Genomic DNA, 16944 nt, shown 5'->3' with positions numbered 1-16944 from the left:
GGTTGCAAGATTCAGGGATTGCAGTTGCGGATGCAAGATCTGTCCCTTCTGCTGGATGAGGAGGGTTGGGATCTGGGGTAGGAGCCAGGGTGGCACCGATGACAGGCTGCGCAGTAGTGGGTACCAGTGCTGGCATGGCCAGTCCGGGGCAATCAGGATTGCCTTTGGTTTGTCCCATCTTATCTTGAGTAATATTCTTGCGAGAAGAAGCAGAGGGGGAAATGCATAGATTGAGAGGTTTACCCACTGGAAGGATAGGGCATCTACTTTCCAGGCCCTGCTGTCAGGTGTCCTGGTGCAGAATTTGCTGTGCTGGTGATTGTAGGGGAGGCAGAAAGGTCCACCTCTGGGGTCCCCCATTTTAGGGTTAGAAGGCTGAAGGTGCTGGGGTCTAATTGCCACTAGTGTGGGTCTAGTAGATTTCTGCTTAAGTCGTCTGCCAAAGACTTTTGTTTGTCTGGCAGGAATTGAGCTTGCAGATAAATCTGCATGTCCAAGGCCGTGTTCCACAGGGCCATTGCTAGTCTGTAGAGTGGTAACAGTGGGTTTCCCCCTGCTTATTCATGAATCACATAACTGTGGTTTTGTCTGTTTTTATTAGCAGGAGTCATGGTGAGAGTAGGGATTTGAAAGCTATCAGAGAATGCTTAACAGCTAGCATCTCTTTTTGGTTGATGTGCAGATGAATTTGACTTGGGCTCCAGTGGCCCTGAATGCACTTGCTCAGATGTCCCCTCCAGGCACAGTCTGATGCGTCTGTAGTTAGGGTTTGGGCGATGTGGGGTTGAGTAAAGGGAAGTCCCTTGTTGTGGTTGCATGCTGCTGCCCACCAAAGAAACTCTGTCCTTAGACAAGGTATGATAGGTATGACGGTTTCCAGATCCTCAGAATATTGGCACCAAAGACTTTTTAAGTGCCACTGAAGTTTCCTCATATGCAGTCTGGCATATGGAATTAGTAGAATGCAAGAGGCCATGAACCCTAGAGCCTGCAGGATTTTCCTATTTTCTTTGCGGATAGCTGGGTGCTGGAGGCCATTTGAGTGAAGTAGCTTGTCAGATATGCTTGTTTTTCTGGGGTAAGGAATGCCATCTGAGTTGCTGTGTCTAAGCTTGCTCCTAGGAATACAATCTTTTGGCTGGGGACTAGTTTTGATTTCTTTTCATTGATAGTGTACCCCAGGGAGGTTAGAAGGTTCTTTACAAATGTCAGGTGCTGCAACAGCTTTTCCTGACTGTCTGCCTGAATCAGGCAATCATCCAAGTACGGGTAAATTTGAATCTTTCTCTGTCTGCAATAGGCAATGGCTGGAGCCAGGCATTTTGTGAAGACTCTGGGAGCAGTGGATAAGTCAAAGGGAAGTGCAGAGAACTGATAATGCATAGATCCTGCCCTGAAACAAACGACTAAAGAAAATGGCGTCAGCTGCATGTTTTATACCTGAATACCTGACGTCATGGAAGAAGAGACAGCAACTGACGCAGGACCCAAGACTTTGGAATTCAGGCTGACTGAGGGCAACCTGCCAGCAGATTACCCAAATGTAATGACTGCAACAGTGAAACACGAAGAACATCTGATAATACATAGACCCTGCCCTGAAACATAGGTATTTTCAGCATGAGTCCCTGATAGGGATGTGCAGATAGGCTTCTTCTAGTTCTACGGTGGCTAACCAGGCATCTTTGGACAGCATAGGAAGAAGTTCCAGAAGGGTGAGCATTTGGAATTTTGGTACCATCAGGAAGGTGTTTAGAATGGAAAGATCTAGGATTGGCGCCAAGTACCCTCTTTTCTGGGTACCAGAAAAAGTCTGGAATAAAACCCTTGACCTATTTGTTCTGCAGGAACAGGCTGAATTGCCCTTATGGAAAGCAGGGATTGAACTTGGTTTTGTGCCTCTGCCCACTGGTTTGGAGGAAGGTCTGGGAACCCTTTTGGGGTTGGCAGTGAGTAGAAGTAAAATTTGTACCCCTGGGATACAATGTTGAGGACCCATCAGTCTTTGGTTATGGAGGTCCAGTTTTTTGCATGATGGGCAAGTTTTCCTCCTAGGGGCACATGTAATTGGGCAGAGGTGAGGAGTGGAGTTGAGAAGTCATTGTGAATTCTTTTCATAAGGGGGTGGCTTATCACTCCCTGTTTTAGAAATGGAGGCACTTCACTGCTTAGATCTCTGCATATCCTGAGACTGTATTCTGGGGGGGGTCTGTTTCCTCTGGGTCTAGTTTGAGATGGCCTTGAAAGGGCTGGAAAGGCCCAATGTTTCGAGAGGCAATGCCTACTGAATCTTGGAGGCTGCATTTGCAAAAAATCTTTGACTGTCTGCATAGACTTAGCTTTTCCTTCCAACTTTTTTAGAACCTCTTCTGCTTTGGTGCCAAACAAATTGTCCTTGTTCAAAGGAGCGTCTAGTAATTTTGATTTGACATGGTCTGGCAAGGTCTGTTCCTTAAGCCAAGCATGCCTTCTCAGTACAGAGCCAGTGTCTGCTGTCTTGCAAGAAGCTTCTAGGGCATCAAAGCCACATTGCAAGGTATGCTTGCTTACTTGGCTTGCAGAATGCATAAGCTCTTGTAATTCTTTATTTTCTGCACAGTCTGTAAAGGTAGATCATTTTTGCTTAATAAGTTCCGTAATATGCTGCTGGTATTTCAGCATGTGAAACTGGCAATTCAATGCCCAAATGGTGAGAGTTGCAGAGGTGTACACTTTTTTACCCCATCAGCCTAAATCTTGGGAATCCCTGTGCGAAGGGGTGAGATTCTTAGCTGTAGTTGTTTTTATACCTTTAGGCCCTTGGGAAATGACCTCCGTGTCAGCAGCAGGATTTTTGAAAATAAATTTGTGAGAGTCAGGGACTCTGTAGTACTTTGTCTGGTTTCCTTGGAGCAGGAGGTAAAGTATCAGGAGTTAGACTGGATTCCATAAAGACATCATCCACAACATCCAGAACAGGAGGGATTGCTAAAGGTCTATGTTGAGGTAAATCTAAAAATTCCCTGAGTCTCTTTTTGGACTGAGGTAACGGACGACCGGCACTCGTGCAAACTGCTTCTGCTTTGGGCTCCTCTGCAAGAAAGACTGATGTAATGGCGTCAGCTGCCTGTTTGTATACCCCTGACGACCTGACATCAGTACTGAAGCGACAGCAACCGACGCAGAAATACCAAGTCTCTGGTATTCGGGCCAACTGAGGGCTACCTGCAGGCAGATAACCCAAGTGTGATGACTGCAACAGTGAAACACGAAGAACATTGTTGATGTTCAATCAGGCAAAGATGCAGAGCAACAAACCATTTACTTTACAACCAAATTTTCATGTCATGAAAGGACATAGCATTGATCACTGATAAACAATTATAGACAATGTATTAGATGGAGTTTTACCTAAAATGCCATCACTTTCTATGACAAATGGAGGAAACCTAGCACAAAAACTGAGTAGCACATATTTTCAAACATGAAAGAAGAGAATCAGGCACGCAAATAAGACATACATAAATGTAAACAAGTAATGTAAGCAAACACATTTCTACAGTACTGGATTGGACAAATTTTTCAAGTAGTCATGTGATTTATACTTCACCTCATCTTCATTCAACTATTTTTGATCTTTACACAGCTGTCTTAAGACACCCCTGTTTTGCTTATAATACTCAATTATATTGTAATCATGTCTCATTAATACAGCTGTGTTTATTGTACTTTCTTATACTGTTAATTTAACAGTTTAACCCTTATGCACAACTTTTATACACTGTGTTTTTTAAATTGTAATATACTGTATTTGTATCACTGCCTCTTAGGCCCAGGTCATGACCAAAAAGGGTCTCCAGACCAGTTACCTTGTTAACAAATAAAAACAAATTCTCATACACTAATTTATAACATTAGTTTTAATTACACTTTATTGCACACGGGCAAATGACCAACCAAGTTGAAATAAGACTGCAGCAACACATAACAGACTGTAATTAACAAAACATAAATCATACGGCATACAGGCATTTTTCAGACACTCATGGGGTAATTTAAGCAGCTTCAGGTATTTTTTTTTTTTTTTTTTTCAAAATTTGAAAAAAAAAAAAAGGAATTTTCACTACACAGAATATCTAGGTTTAAAACTGGAAATTAATGAAGCACAGTATATATTAAAATAAAAAGACGATTTCTCCTAAGGGGGTTAATGGTTACATGTCATAGAAGGCATGACTCTAAAAATAAATAAATAAATAAATAAATGCTTTATGTACAGTATTGTTTTATACCACAATTCATTCGAGAATAGGTTCTCTTTAAATCAGATGTTAACTGATACACTATTTACAATAAGAAGCTGGAGAGGTGTGCACACTTAAGGCATCTATCCAATGTACCATCGCTGCTTGTGGTTTTACTCATTTTCTCAAGCACATTTGCGCCACTTCGCATACAGTCTGGGATTTTATACAAATATTAATTTAGATCATCCTCAGTTCACCAACTGCTGTACAATTTGCAATTTACAACAAATATCAGTTTAGTCCTAGAATTAATTTTGCTTAATGGCAATGGAGAAAGAGAGTTAAACACCATCTGCATAAAAATAAATTGATGTTAATATCTCCTGATAATCTAACCTAGTGTAAAATAGTGTAGGACATGCCAAAACAACTTATTGAAACTGGTTATTCTAGTTCCTTTGACATTTTATACTCAGGTGGTGTATTAGTATGCTGCGCCTTGCAGAATCAAAAGCTGTAGCTATGTCCAATCAGAAACTCTATTCTTGTCGGAGATCGTTACTTTAATCAGGGCAATTTCAGTGCAATATCATCCTTAGCACTGAGGACATCAATTTATTTTCCCTGTTTCTGCATGGGACTGGGTTGTCAAGTCAATTGCCTCCACTTCTTTCTATTAATTTAATTTTCATTTTAGTACTATGGTTCTACTTAAAGGTACACTCAAAGAACCTGAAAAAAGGTCACGGGTAGTTAAAGGCTATCCTAACTATAGAATTTCACAATGAATTTCTCCAAGAAATCTGAGACTGCTTGAAAGTTGAGAGATAATTCTAGTTTCAAAGAAACTTTTACACACAGAAGTGACTAGCTTAATCTTGGAAATGTCACCAGGGTACAAGAAAACTTCAAAAAAATTTAAGAAAGAAACTGTATACATTTTTTGCAAAATATGAATAAAAACTGCATGCTTCAGTATCCTCTTTAATCAAATATCTTTTTTTTTTTTTTCATTTTCCCAAGGCAATCAAGCCTCCCTCCCCCTCTGGCTCTGTATGCTCACCTGCTCCTGAAAAGGCAACAGTCTTATCATCCATTCGTTTTACTCTTGGGCAAGAGCGAAGCCTGGAAAGAAGTGACATCATCTGCCACAGGAGGGCACTTTGTATTAACAGTTAACTACACTGAAAATGTCAGTTAAGCAGGCTTGACAGAGCTGGCAGGGAAGAATGGGCATGCTCATCCCAGTGACGAATGGGGCAGAGTGGGATGTATACTGTCAGAATCCACTGAATGAGGGGATACGGCAAATGCCCTGGTTGCAGGACTTGGCTCACTAAGGCATCACTTGGGATAGCCTTCAAAGAGAGTGTACATCAGCATACACTTTTAAGGGGAAGGCATTATAAGTCTCAGCAGTGAAGTAGGTAAGTTATTCTCTTGCGCAGGGGGAGTGGTGTTAGGGCCACTAAACGAAATATGCTCAGTCAAGATGCCAGTAAGGACACAACATTCTCATGGCTGCCTGTACGATAGTAGTCCCTATGGAAGGCTCTCAACTTATTGTATCTGGTGGAAAGCCTCACCCCAATATGAGAATGAATGGGCTTAAGTCCAACAGGTGGAGGTATGACGGTCGGCAGGCATGGGTGTAAAACAGAAAAATGTGAATTAATAATGAGAAAAACTAAAGCATGTGTTTAAGACATACCATAAGTTACAGGAGTTTGTACAGCAGAATAGCAAAATCTAAGCTAGCACTGTACTTTAAGTCTAACTAGATAACATGTATAATGGATAATACGGGAGGGAAGTATTGCTACACTAAGACGTAATAGCTGAAGTCACCCAAAGCAGCTAATTAAGATCTATTTGCAAACTCAGGAGATGCAAGCTGGTAAGGAGTACTGAGTGAAAAGAATCTTCACAGACAGTACAGACAAAAATTTAAATACAACAGCATTGAAATGCTACACGAATGTAAACTGGGCCCTACATGTGTAAAATTACAGAAAAACACAAAATAAAAGAGAAAACAACTCTCAAGAATTACTGTGTTAATAACATGAATCACACCATTCCTTTTTAAACATTTTTGTTAAATCACATTTTAAACAATAACATGGATACATTTAAAAAACAGAAAAAACAAACAGTAACATGTTTTCATCATTATTTCCATGCATCTTCATAATGTGTGCATTGACCACACACCAACATGTTCTGACAGCACCTCGAGGCAAAATTATGTTAGACATTCCTCCAAAAACTCATGTGCAGTAGAATAAAGTTGTCAAGTTTTTACAACAGCTAATAAAGCTTCTAGTACCTTACACAAACCAATTTTGTTAGCATATATCACCACTGCTGATCAAAGTGCAGAACACATAGCACAGCAGTTTTGTGAATCAAATGGCTCAATACAACTTGTCTTTTCTTTAGCAAGAAAACAACAACTGGAACTTCTTCACATTACATTCATGTTTAAAGATAATCAAATGCTTACCAGAAATCAACCCAATAAACACCCCCCACTTTTTTTTTTTTTTTTTTTTACCTTGGGAAGAATGAGAGGACACTCCAAGCCGCACTTGCATGTTCCATCCATAAGCAGGTATGTTGAAACCTGCTCCAGGCAGGACAACACAGAACCACTGGGACTAAGAAAAAAAGAAAAGAAACAAAAGTTTTAGAAGACACATTTTTATAACAAACCATTTCTTGTCAAATCAGAGGTAAAAAAAAAATCAGTAGGCAAGCATATTAATCATGAGTGCTTACCCAAACAACAATCATAAAACAGTAACAAATAAAGGTAACAGTTGAATGCCTTATTTGCCTGTTGATGCATAAAAATACCCTGCCAGAAACAACTTGAGTATCCATTTATTCAAGATCGTCTGCTTATCAAAAACAGAAGATTACTGGTTTCCAGCTATGTATTTAGCTCTTAAGCAATTTTCCACAAGACTAACAACTTGCAGAGACTGCCCAAGAGACGCTTCCTTAGGTGTCTGAGGTAGTCTCAATCTGCAAGTTGTGCCCATCGCTTTGCCCTCTAGGGTCAGTGCCTGAAAGTAATGTTTTGCTTTGTTGATGACGGAGTGACCCTTACAGATAAATCATCTGATCTGATGTCAAAAGGAATGGGAAGCTTTCTCTAAATTCAGCTGCAGGTTGAAAGATTAATTTGATTATTTCCTTTTCAGTCTGGCTGACCTTATAACACAAAGCATTATCTCTCTAAACACTTTTTCCAGTTCTATTTCTGAGTTAGGTAAAAATAAGAAGAGGTTATCGGCGTAGAGGGAAAGACTGCTAATGTTTGACAATACCATTCCTGGGTATAGTACTATTGTTCTGTGGAAAAAAGCAAAAAAAAAATATCCTTGTTTCCCGCCTTTTCTGAACTAGAGTAGTCCAGATTTCAAGTTTTGTTGAATTCTGTGCTGTGGTACAAGTTCCTGTGTTGCCCATATCCTTACTTGGATAGGAGGAAGCTTCTCTGTTCACCAGTGAGAGTGGGGAGCTTTGAGCAGCCTATCTGTCCCTGGAAGAGTGGTCTCAGCCCAGCAACTAGTAGCTTATTGGCCCATTTTGGGCTAATTCCTATCTCTTTCAAGTTCCCTGCCTTAAAACCTAGATTTGCGCATCACGCAACGTCGCACAGCACCGTTTAAGCTGTTTTAAACGATTCTCGGCTCCACAAAGTCTGCTCTTCAATTTTTCCCTTAGAACTAGTCTAACTCTCAAAGCAAGCACTCTACCTCCCTTCTACAGCCCAGCACTTGCTCAAATACCTCAGTAAGCACTAACAAACTATAGCACTACACCCCCTTTTACTACCCTGAAGTACAAGGCTCCCTATTCGTCCATTCCGGACAATCAAAAAATCAGTTTTTAAACTATCCAGGCATGTCCAAAGTGCAGTTTCAGGTATACACTCCAGTCCAGCTGGTGAATCTGGGAATCTTGAGGCAATGTTACAATTGCCTTATGTACACAGACAACCCTCCTTCCAACAAACTCAAATGTATGTGAGAGATGCAACTATACAGCCAAACTGGAGGCCGAGCTCTCTCAAACCAAGACTGGCACAGTCAGTCAGGAGGAGAAGGAAACCACTCGCACTACACAACCAGTCTCACATAGACCAATCGCATCAGCAAACATGACACAAACTCACAAAAACATACTTGGAGGCTCTAAATAAAAATCTGCCAAAGCAGCAGAGACCTTCAAAGCAGACATCCAAGCAACCACTACCCCACAACAACTTTCACGTATCACATACTTCACAAAGTCAGTGTGCCACACAGAAGCAGCCCTTAAGGCTAAATAATGCACCTAATACACTAGTAATAGGAGACTCTATTGTCAGGCACGCTGACGTCCCGCTCACCAGACTGAACAAAAAGAAGGTCACTGTAAGCTGCCTGTCGGGTGCCAGGATCCGCCACATAACACAAGCACTCAGGTCACTCCACAGCAGGTACAAATATGACTCTGTCATTTGTCCATGTTGGCGTGAATGACCCGAGACGTACCTCCCTGGACTACATGAAAAGAGACATAGAGGAGCTCTCTGATCATATAGCCCAGGCCGGTATGACCCTGACCCTGAGTAGCATCTTGCCCTCACCAAGAATGATGCCACAGTATAAAGACAAAATGATCAATTTTAACAATTGGCTAAGTTATTGGTGTCATTCAAAGGGGATCCAGTGTCTGTCAGACTGGGATGACATGCTTGACAAACCACGTTGCTTTTCCAGGGACGGCGTGCATCTGTCACCCTTAGGTTTTCGAATACTGGCTAAGGCTCTTGCCACCCCCATAATGCCTTTTTTAGGCAAGGCTCAAAAGACAAAACCACCTCCATAGACAGTGCCAGAAACAAAAAACTAAGGGTAATGCTACTCAAAGCCAGAAGTCTAAACCTCAAGATTCACGCACTCGAGGCACTCCACAGTATGGAGAAAATCGATATCTGTGCAGTAACAGAAACCTGGTTCAAGGCTCCAGAGAGCACCCCAGCACTACCAGGATTCAACTCATACCATACTTTTCGGCCCCAGAACTCAGACCAAAATACTAAAGGCGGGGGAGTATCCATCTTCATCAAGGATACCCACATCTCCAGGTTAGTGGCACTGCACGAAGCATCAGAGGCCCTCCAGGTGTAACTAACAGTCGGCAAAACTGCTTTTCAGTTTGTAGCATGCTACAGATCACCCACCTTGTCTCAGGACCCCCACTCGGCATTCCTGAGAACATTGGAGAATATGAAAGTCTCACCAAACACCATGATTTTGGTGGATTTCAACTACCCAAACATTGACTGGGAAAACTACTCATGTCCCAACTCCTTTGCCTAACGGTTCCTGGAGTTTATAAACTCAAACGCCATGTAACAACTGGTCACCACTCCCACAAGAGGGGACAACATACTGGACCTGGTCATCACCAACATGGGGGATCATTGTTCCAGACCAGAGATAAACCCCTCGTTGGTAAGATCAGACCACAAACTAATCACAATGGACATCCACATTCCGACCCCACCCCCGGCCAAGGAAACCACTGTGAAAAATCTCTCAAAAGCAAACTTCACACTTCTCAAGACCGAGGTGGAAAGTTTCAAAGCCCCCGGGCAAATGGAAAATGCTATCCAAACCACAGAATCCTTTACAAATGCACTCTATGAGCACTTACAGGAATGCATGGATCATGCCATCCTAAGTAAAACCAAGACTCACTCCTCCAAACACAGGAGACCAGTCTGGTGGACCCCAGCCATAAATAAGCTATACAACAGAAGGAGGAAACTATTACATGACGGGGCAAAATCCCAAAAAGGGAAGGCATTCCTGATCAGTATTAGCAAGAAACTTCGCTCAATCATAAAATCATTGAAGGCTAACTTCGAAAGAAAAATCGCCAAAGACTCTAAAGATAATCACAAGGTGTTCTTTAGCTATGTCAAGAATCTGGGTGGCAACTCTCAGATCTGCTCTGAGCTGGTGCAACATAGCACAAAATACACCGAACCCACTGACATTGCCAGCATCCTGGTGGACAGGTTAAGTGCAAACTTTACCCCCCCTTCCCCCCAAAATGGTCTGTGTCTATTCCAGAAGAATGCAGTCCCCCAGTTATCACAGACACACAGGTGAAAGCAGCCCTTTCCAAAGTAAAAAAACACAGCATCAATGGGACTGGATGGTATCCCAGGCTGCGTCTTACACGAGCTCAAAAAAGAACTAAACCCTCACATAAACTCACTGTTCCAACTCAGCCTTACCATAGGTTATGTACCCAAAGAATGGCGTACAGCAACAGTAATTCCGCTCCACAAAGATGGCGCCACAACGGATCCCGGAAACTATTGCCCCATACGCCTGACTAGCCTGGTCTGCAAGGCTATGGAGCGCATCATCATGGATCTTATAAACAAAGACATCGGGAACCTCCAGACACTGGACCCTACCCAATTCGGCTTTGTTAAAGGCAGATCTTGCCTCCAAAACCTAGCTGACTTTTTTGAAATAGCTACCAAAGACATAGATGAGGGAAAGGTAGTCCACACAGCCTACCTGGACCTCGCAAAGGCCTTCGACACAATACCCCACTCTGGCATCATAAATAAGCTTACCAGCTTAAATATCAAGCCATATGTCACAAGATGGGTTGCAAACTGGCTCAGGGATAGAACTCACATGGTCAGAGTTCCGGTGCCATGTCCGACTCTAAACCGGTTACAAGTGGCATCCCACAGGGCTCAGTCCTGGGACCCCTCTTGTTAGGTATATACTTCTCTGAAGTACAGGCAAGCATGGGAGGACTGTGGCTGACCAAGTTCGCAGATGATTGCAAGCTGGGAGCCATAATCGACTCTCTGGCCGACACAAGCATCCTCCAGAAGGGTCTTACAGAGACGGATACCTGGTGCCAAAACCATGGCCTTAAGCTAAATGCCAAAAAGTGCATAGTCATCCCTTTTGGGAAAAACAAATTGCCCACAAACTACCACATAGGAGGTAATCCACTAAGTACGGAAGAAGTAATTAGGGATCCGGGGAGCCAAGTAGATAGTAACCTCTCCTTTGACAATCACATTGCCAAAGTGGTTAGAAAAACCTTCTATATAGCTTACCTAATCACAAAAGGGTTCACATCTAGATCAAGAGAGGTCATTGTGCCCCTCTACTCATTGCTCATCAGGCCCTTAATTGAGTACAACGCCCCATTTCGGATGCATCTTACCAGACACCTGCAACAGCTGGAGAGACCTCAAAAGTACCTCAGCAAGAGGATCGTGGGCCTCAAACAGATGCCCTATGCTACTCGACTAAAAAAAAAACAGCTCTACTCAGTTGCTTACCGCCTACTCAGAGACGATCTCTGCCTGACATACAAGGCCACGTCTAACCCGGCATTAATGGACATGCTCCACCTCAAGAAAGCCAAACCTATTAGAGCTACACGCTCCATGGATTTAAACCTCAGCACAACAATAAATAGGGCATGCTGGAGGGACAGATTCATATCCCAGAGGCTTCCCTCGCTCTGGAATAGAATCCCGGTTCATGTTAGGCAGAGCCCCTCGCTGACCCTCTTCAAGAGGAATCTTGATGAGTGGATAGGAAATCGTAAATTTACTCCTGGGATCACTTCTATGGCCCTGCTGGACAGAGGCTCAGGAATCTAGTCTAAAAGGGTGGCGAAAGCCAACACATTCTGGCTAGGCTTATAAATGCCCTAGGGCAGGTAGCCTAGTACCTATCTATGAACCTAAGGCTTGTAGCAGGCAGATTATTATACGGGGCAAATAAAAAAGGGGGCAGGACATCCCTACCTGGTATCTGTCTTGAGTGGGATAGCATTTGATAGTCTTGGATCTACCTTGATTTTAAGTCTAGCATCTCGATATAGTCTTAAGAAGCTTAACAGTAACTGACGGGAAGCCAAATCTCTCCAATACAACAAATAGGAAGGAGTGCCTTTCCCTGTTAAACACTTTTTCAGCAGCCAAACTAACAAATAGCTTCTGATGCAGCTTAAAAGCCTGTTCTTTTACCAGAGATGCTTTAGACTGTCAAATGAAGAAGCCTGTATGATCTAAATGCATCAGTCCCGGCAATAATGGGACTATTCTCCTGGCCAACAAAGAGGTAAAATGTTTATAATCATGGATCAAGACTGATATGAGTCTATAGGAAGTTGTTTGTAAGAAACCCTTGCCAATTATCAGCACTAACATACTTTGCTGCCAAGATCTCAGGATGAAAACAGTCTACATTACTTCACTAGCTGCTGCTACTGTGTCTTTTGGCTTTTCCCGGTTAGGGGTAGCCACAGCGGAACTCCGGTCCGCTAATGATTGGTATTTGATCATTACGTGCCGAGTTACCAGCCCTGACGCACAACCTTCAACGAAGGTACGCCCATTCACGCATGTCTACACGCAGAAGACGCTCTAGCTGAGAATCGAATCGGACAGTGTCTTACTGTGAGGCGACAATGCTACCGCAGCACCACCACCGCGATGTACATTACTTCACTGGCTACTGAAGCAAAATTAGCTGCAAAGGGTAATTCATCAATCTGATAAATTTCAACTGGCAACCCATCCAGGGTGGAGGTCTTCCATGTTTGAGCATTCTCTAAGGCCTAAAGCACTTCCTTCATTGTAAAGGGTTGGGACAAGTGCAGTACACATTATGCCAGTAAAGTAAAGTACTGTTTTGTACCTACCATAAATGTAGATGTTAGAGTGCTCATACAGCTGCAGTCATAACAGATGGGTTATCCTGCCGTCAGGCGGGTCCTCGGTCGGCCGAATTCCAAAGTCTAGGTCTGGCGTCGGTTGTCGTTGCTTCTTCCCTGACGTCAGTGCGGCAGGGGTATAAAAGAGCCAGCCGACGCCATCTTCTTCAGTTTTTCTTGCCCCAGATGTCAGGTGCCCCCAGAAGGAAGGCAAAACATAAACTTATGTAATCATGCAATATAGAATAATCAAAAAAAAGTAGTTTGCAAGCAAATACACCATAAAAGAATACCCCAAATAGGTTGTATGAGAAGGTGTTTGCCATAAGGCCTGTCCTAAGAGGGGATGGAGGGAGGGAAACCTGGACTGCAGCTGTATGAGCACTCTAACATCTACATTTATGGTAGGTAAAAAACTGTACTATGTTCATCGTGCATACAGCTGCAGTCATAACAGATGGGTAGAATCCCAAAGCTAAGTAGGGGTGGCAGGCACTAAGTGGAACTAGGAGGAGCAAGGATGCCCTGCAAGACAGCTGTGGCAAATCCCGCTCTAGATTTTGAGTAAAGTGGAAGGTGATAGTGTTTGGAGAAAGTGTGCACTGAACTCCAAGTGGCTGCTTCCAAAATGTCCTTGGTAGGAACCCCCCTGAGGAAAGCTGCAGAGGTAGCTGTGGCCCTTGTGGAGTGGGACCTGATGGTTGAAGGCACAGCTTTTCCATGAAATGAGTAACAAAAGTGTATGCAGTGGGCTATCCATTTTGAGATTGTCTGTTTGGAGATAACCTTTCCTTGAGCACCTGTAGCATAGGACACAAAGAGTTGCTCGGATTTCCTGAATGGCTTTGTCCTGTCCAAATAATAACGTAGTTGTCTGTGAATGTCCAAGGAATGCAGTAGTCTTTCCCCTTTGTTTTGTGGGTTAGGGTAAAAGGTAGGTAAGTGGATAGTCTGATTCAAGGCTACACTGGATACTACCTTTGGCATAAAGGTAGGGTTGGTTTGTGAGGAAACTTTGTCCTGATGGAAAATGATGAAAGGTTGCACAGCCACGAGGGCCTGTAGTTCCGAAACACTGCGTGCTGAGGTGATAGCCAGAAGGAAGGCTGTTTTCCATGACAAATATTGTAGTTCTGTTGAAGCAGCTGGCTCAAATGGTGGAAGGGTCAGTTTTTCCAATATGAAGTTGAGGTCCCAAGCAGGGACTGGTGGTTTCCTTGGGGGTTTTATATTCTTAGCCCCTCTGAGGAACTGCCTTAAGAGAGGATGAGAGAATAAAGGAGGATCTGTGTTGTATTGTGCAGAAATGGCTGAAGCATGGATTTTGATGGAGGAGAAGGAAAGTCCAGTCCACTGTTTAACATCTCAGCTACGTACTGTAATATTTGAGGTATATTTATTACCCAAGGATTCTGGCCCTTTTTCTGATTCCATTTGGCGGAGTAGGCTTTTCTAGTAGAAGGTCTTCTGGCCTCCAAGATGACATCCTGCACCTCCTTGGAGAGGAGGGTCTGTTGGGAAATCAAGGGATTCTCCATGCGGCTAGATTTAGGGTTTTGAGCTGGCTGTGAAGAGTTTTGAAGTTGTGCTGGGACAACAGAAGAGGCACTAGAGGTAGGATCCATGGTGGGGAATGCGTCAGGCTCTTCAGGAGTGGATACCAGTGTTGTCTTGGCCAGTCTGGAGCAATGAGAATCATTTTCGGCCTCTCTGCTCTGGCTTTTAATAGAACTTTGGGCAGCAGAGGGAGAGGCGGAAAGGCATAGATGGTCAATGTTGTCCAATTGAAAGAAAGTGCGTCCACTTTCCAGGCCTGTGGATGATAGGTCCTTGAGCAAAATTTTTTCAGTTGGTAATTTCTGTGGGTAGCAAAGAGATCTATGTCTGGCTGTCCCCATGCCTGAGTAATCTTTGCGAAAACTTGAGGATGCAACTTCCATTCGTGTGGATTTGTCAAATTTCTGCTTAGGCTGTCTGCCAGTGTGTTTTCCTTCCCTGGCAGGAATTGTGCCTGAAGTTGGATTTGCAGTTCCAGAGCTGTGTTCCAAAGGGTCATAGCTAGTCTGCACAGGGGGTATGAATGAGTTCCCCCCTGTTTGTTTATGTACCACATCACTGTGGTGTTGTCTGTCCTTATCAATAGCTGGCCTGGATGCAGTAGGTCTTTGAAGGCCATAATAGCATTATGCACTGCTAGCATTTCCTTTTGGTTGATGTGTAGATGCTTCTCTTTTTGGGACCATTTTCCCTGAATGGACTGATCTTTCATGTGTGGCCCCCAGGCATAGTCCGAGGCGTCTGTTGTAATGATTTGATTTTCTTGAGGTATGCAGAAAGGGAGACCTTTGTTTCTTTGGCATGCTTGAGCCCACCACAGAAATTCCTTTTGAAGACATGGAATGAGTGGTATAATTGTTTCCAAACTGTGGCTGTGTTGAGACCATATGTTTTTTTAGGTACCATTGAAGTTTCCTCATATGCAGCTTTGCACATGGGATCAGCAGGATGCAAGATGCTCCAAGGAAAGTAGGCAGAAGTAAAAACCTCAATAGATACTCAGTTAGAAATGCACCAAAATAGCGTACTCAATTAGGCAAGCACCAAAATAGCGTACAAAAATGTATTCACCGCTTTCATCTCACGACTTCATCAGAATACAAGTAAATTAAAACACAGTGACTTCTTAAATACAGACTTAATCAATCAATTAAACAAACCAATTAAAATTTAAAAATACACATCAATTTCCAAAGAACCTTAATAAATCTTGTTCTTTTTTAATACTTAATTCACGGTATTTTAAAAACACTTAACACTGACTGTGTCATTTAAACCTGGATATTTGTCAGAAGATAATCTGACTTGTCATGTTGTCTCTCTACGTTCAACATAATTTCTAAAATCCCCTGCCCTTTTATCTGGTTTACATACTTCCAATACTGAGAACACAAATTTTTTAAAAAATAAACAATCAACTGAATGCTTATATAAAGCATTATTCTCATCCTTGCATTTTATACTGTAAATGTGTTCCTTAATACGAGTGGCCAAACTACGTGTAGTCATTCCGATATAGAATGCTGGGCAAGAGGTACACATTCCAATATAAACTACACCACTAGTATGACAGTTGATGAAACCAGGAACTTTAATGGTCCTGTCACTGTTGACCACTGAAATATATGGTCCTACTGAAATGTACCGACAAATTCTGCATCCTTCACAGCAGAACATGCCTTTCTTAACCGTGATATTACTGTCTAAAAAGAAGTCATTACACTCTAACATTTTTTTGATATTATTAGTGTTTCTAAAAACAATTTGTGGTTTATATCCTATTATTTTTGTAATATCAATGTTTCCTTGAATCACTTTCCAATTAGCGTTAAATACAGATAAAATACTATTCATGTCTCCACTCATATCGAAGGAGCAAACAACTTTAGAATTAAAACTTCCTTCTTTGTGGTGACTATTTGGAATAGAATTAATGCTTTGTGAATCGTTGAGAATGGCTGAATATTTGGTATGACATTTGCTAAAAATGTCAGTACCATCCTTGAATAACACATCAATGTTGTAACCCCTATCCAAAAACATGGATGTTATAAAATGAAACTCATTAACCAAATCGTTAATCCGTGTGGTCATCCGACACGCTCGAATGAATTGACCTCTTGGAATGTTATTGATCACATGTCTAGGATGACAGCTTTTATGGTGTAGATAACCATTGGTGAATGTGTGTTTTCTATGTATTTTACTATGAAATCTGTTTGCATCTACATCCCACCATAAACACACATCTAAAAAGTTCACTAACAGTCCGCTGTCACCTTTGGTGAATTTCAAAAATTCAGAACCCATATTGATGTCATTTAAAAACATGTCAATAGTGTTATCATCAATTTTGGAGATGGAAGGAGATGGAAGGTGATCACCTTCTATA

General features: G+C 42.4%; 1 protein-coding gene across 3 annotated transcripts in view; it reads right to left on the bottom strand.

Annotated features, from left to right (window-relative positions):
* Positions 1-16944, bottom strand: part of MBD5 (methyl-CpG binding domain protein 5) — a 1606355-nt gene that overhangs the window by 960614 nt on the left and 628797 nt on the right. For all 3 annotated transcript variants that reach the window (XM_044074864.1, XM_044074862.1, XM_044074863.1), the window contains exon 4: positions 6784-6886. In XM_044074864.1, coding sequence (XP_043930799.1) covers positions 6784-6886 — 103 coding nt within the window. The remainder of the gene's footprint in view (positions 1-6783; positions 6887-16944) is intronic.

The sequence above is a fragment of the Protopterus annectens genome, chromosome 6.part0 (assembly GCF_019279795.1).
Source record: "Protopterus annectens isolate FY-2018-M chromosome 6.part0, PAN1.0, whole genome shotgun sequence".
NCBI lineage: Eukaryota > Metazoa > Chordata > Ceratodontiformes > Protopteridae > Protopterus > Protopterus annectens.
Note: the sequence above shows the minus strand (reverse complement) of the source record. Positions and strands in the feature narration are given on the sequence as shown.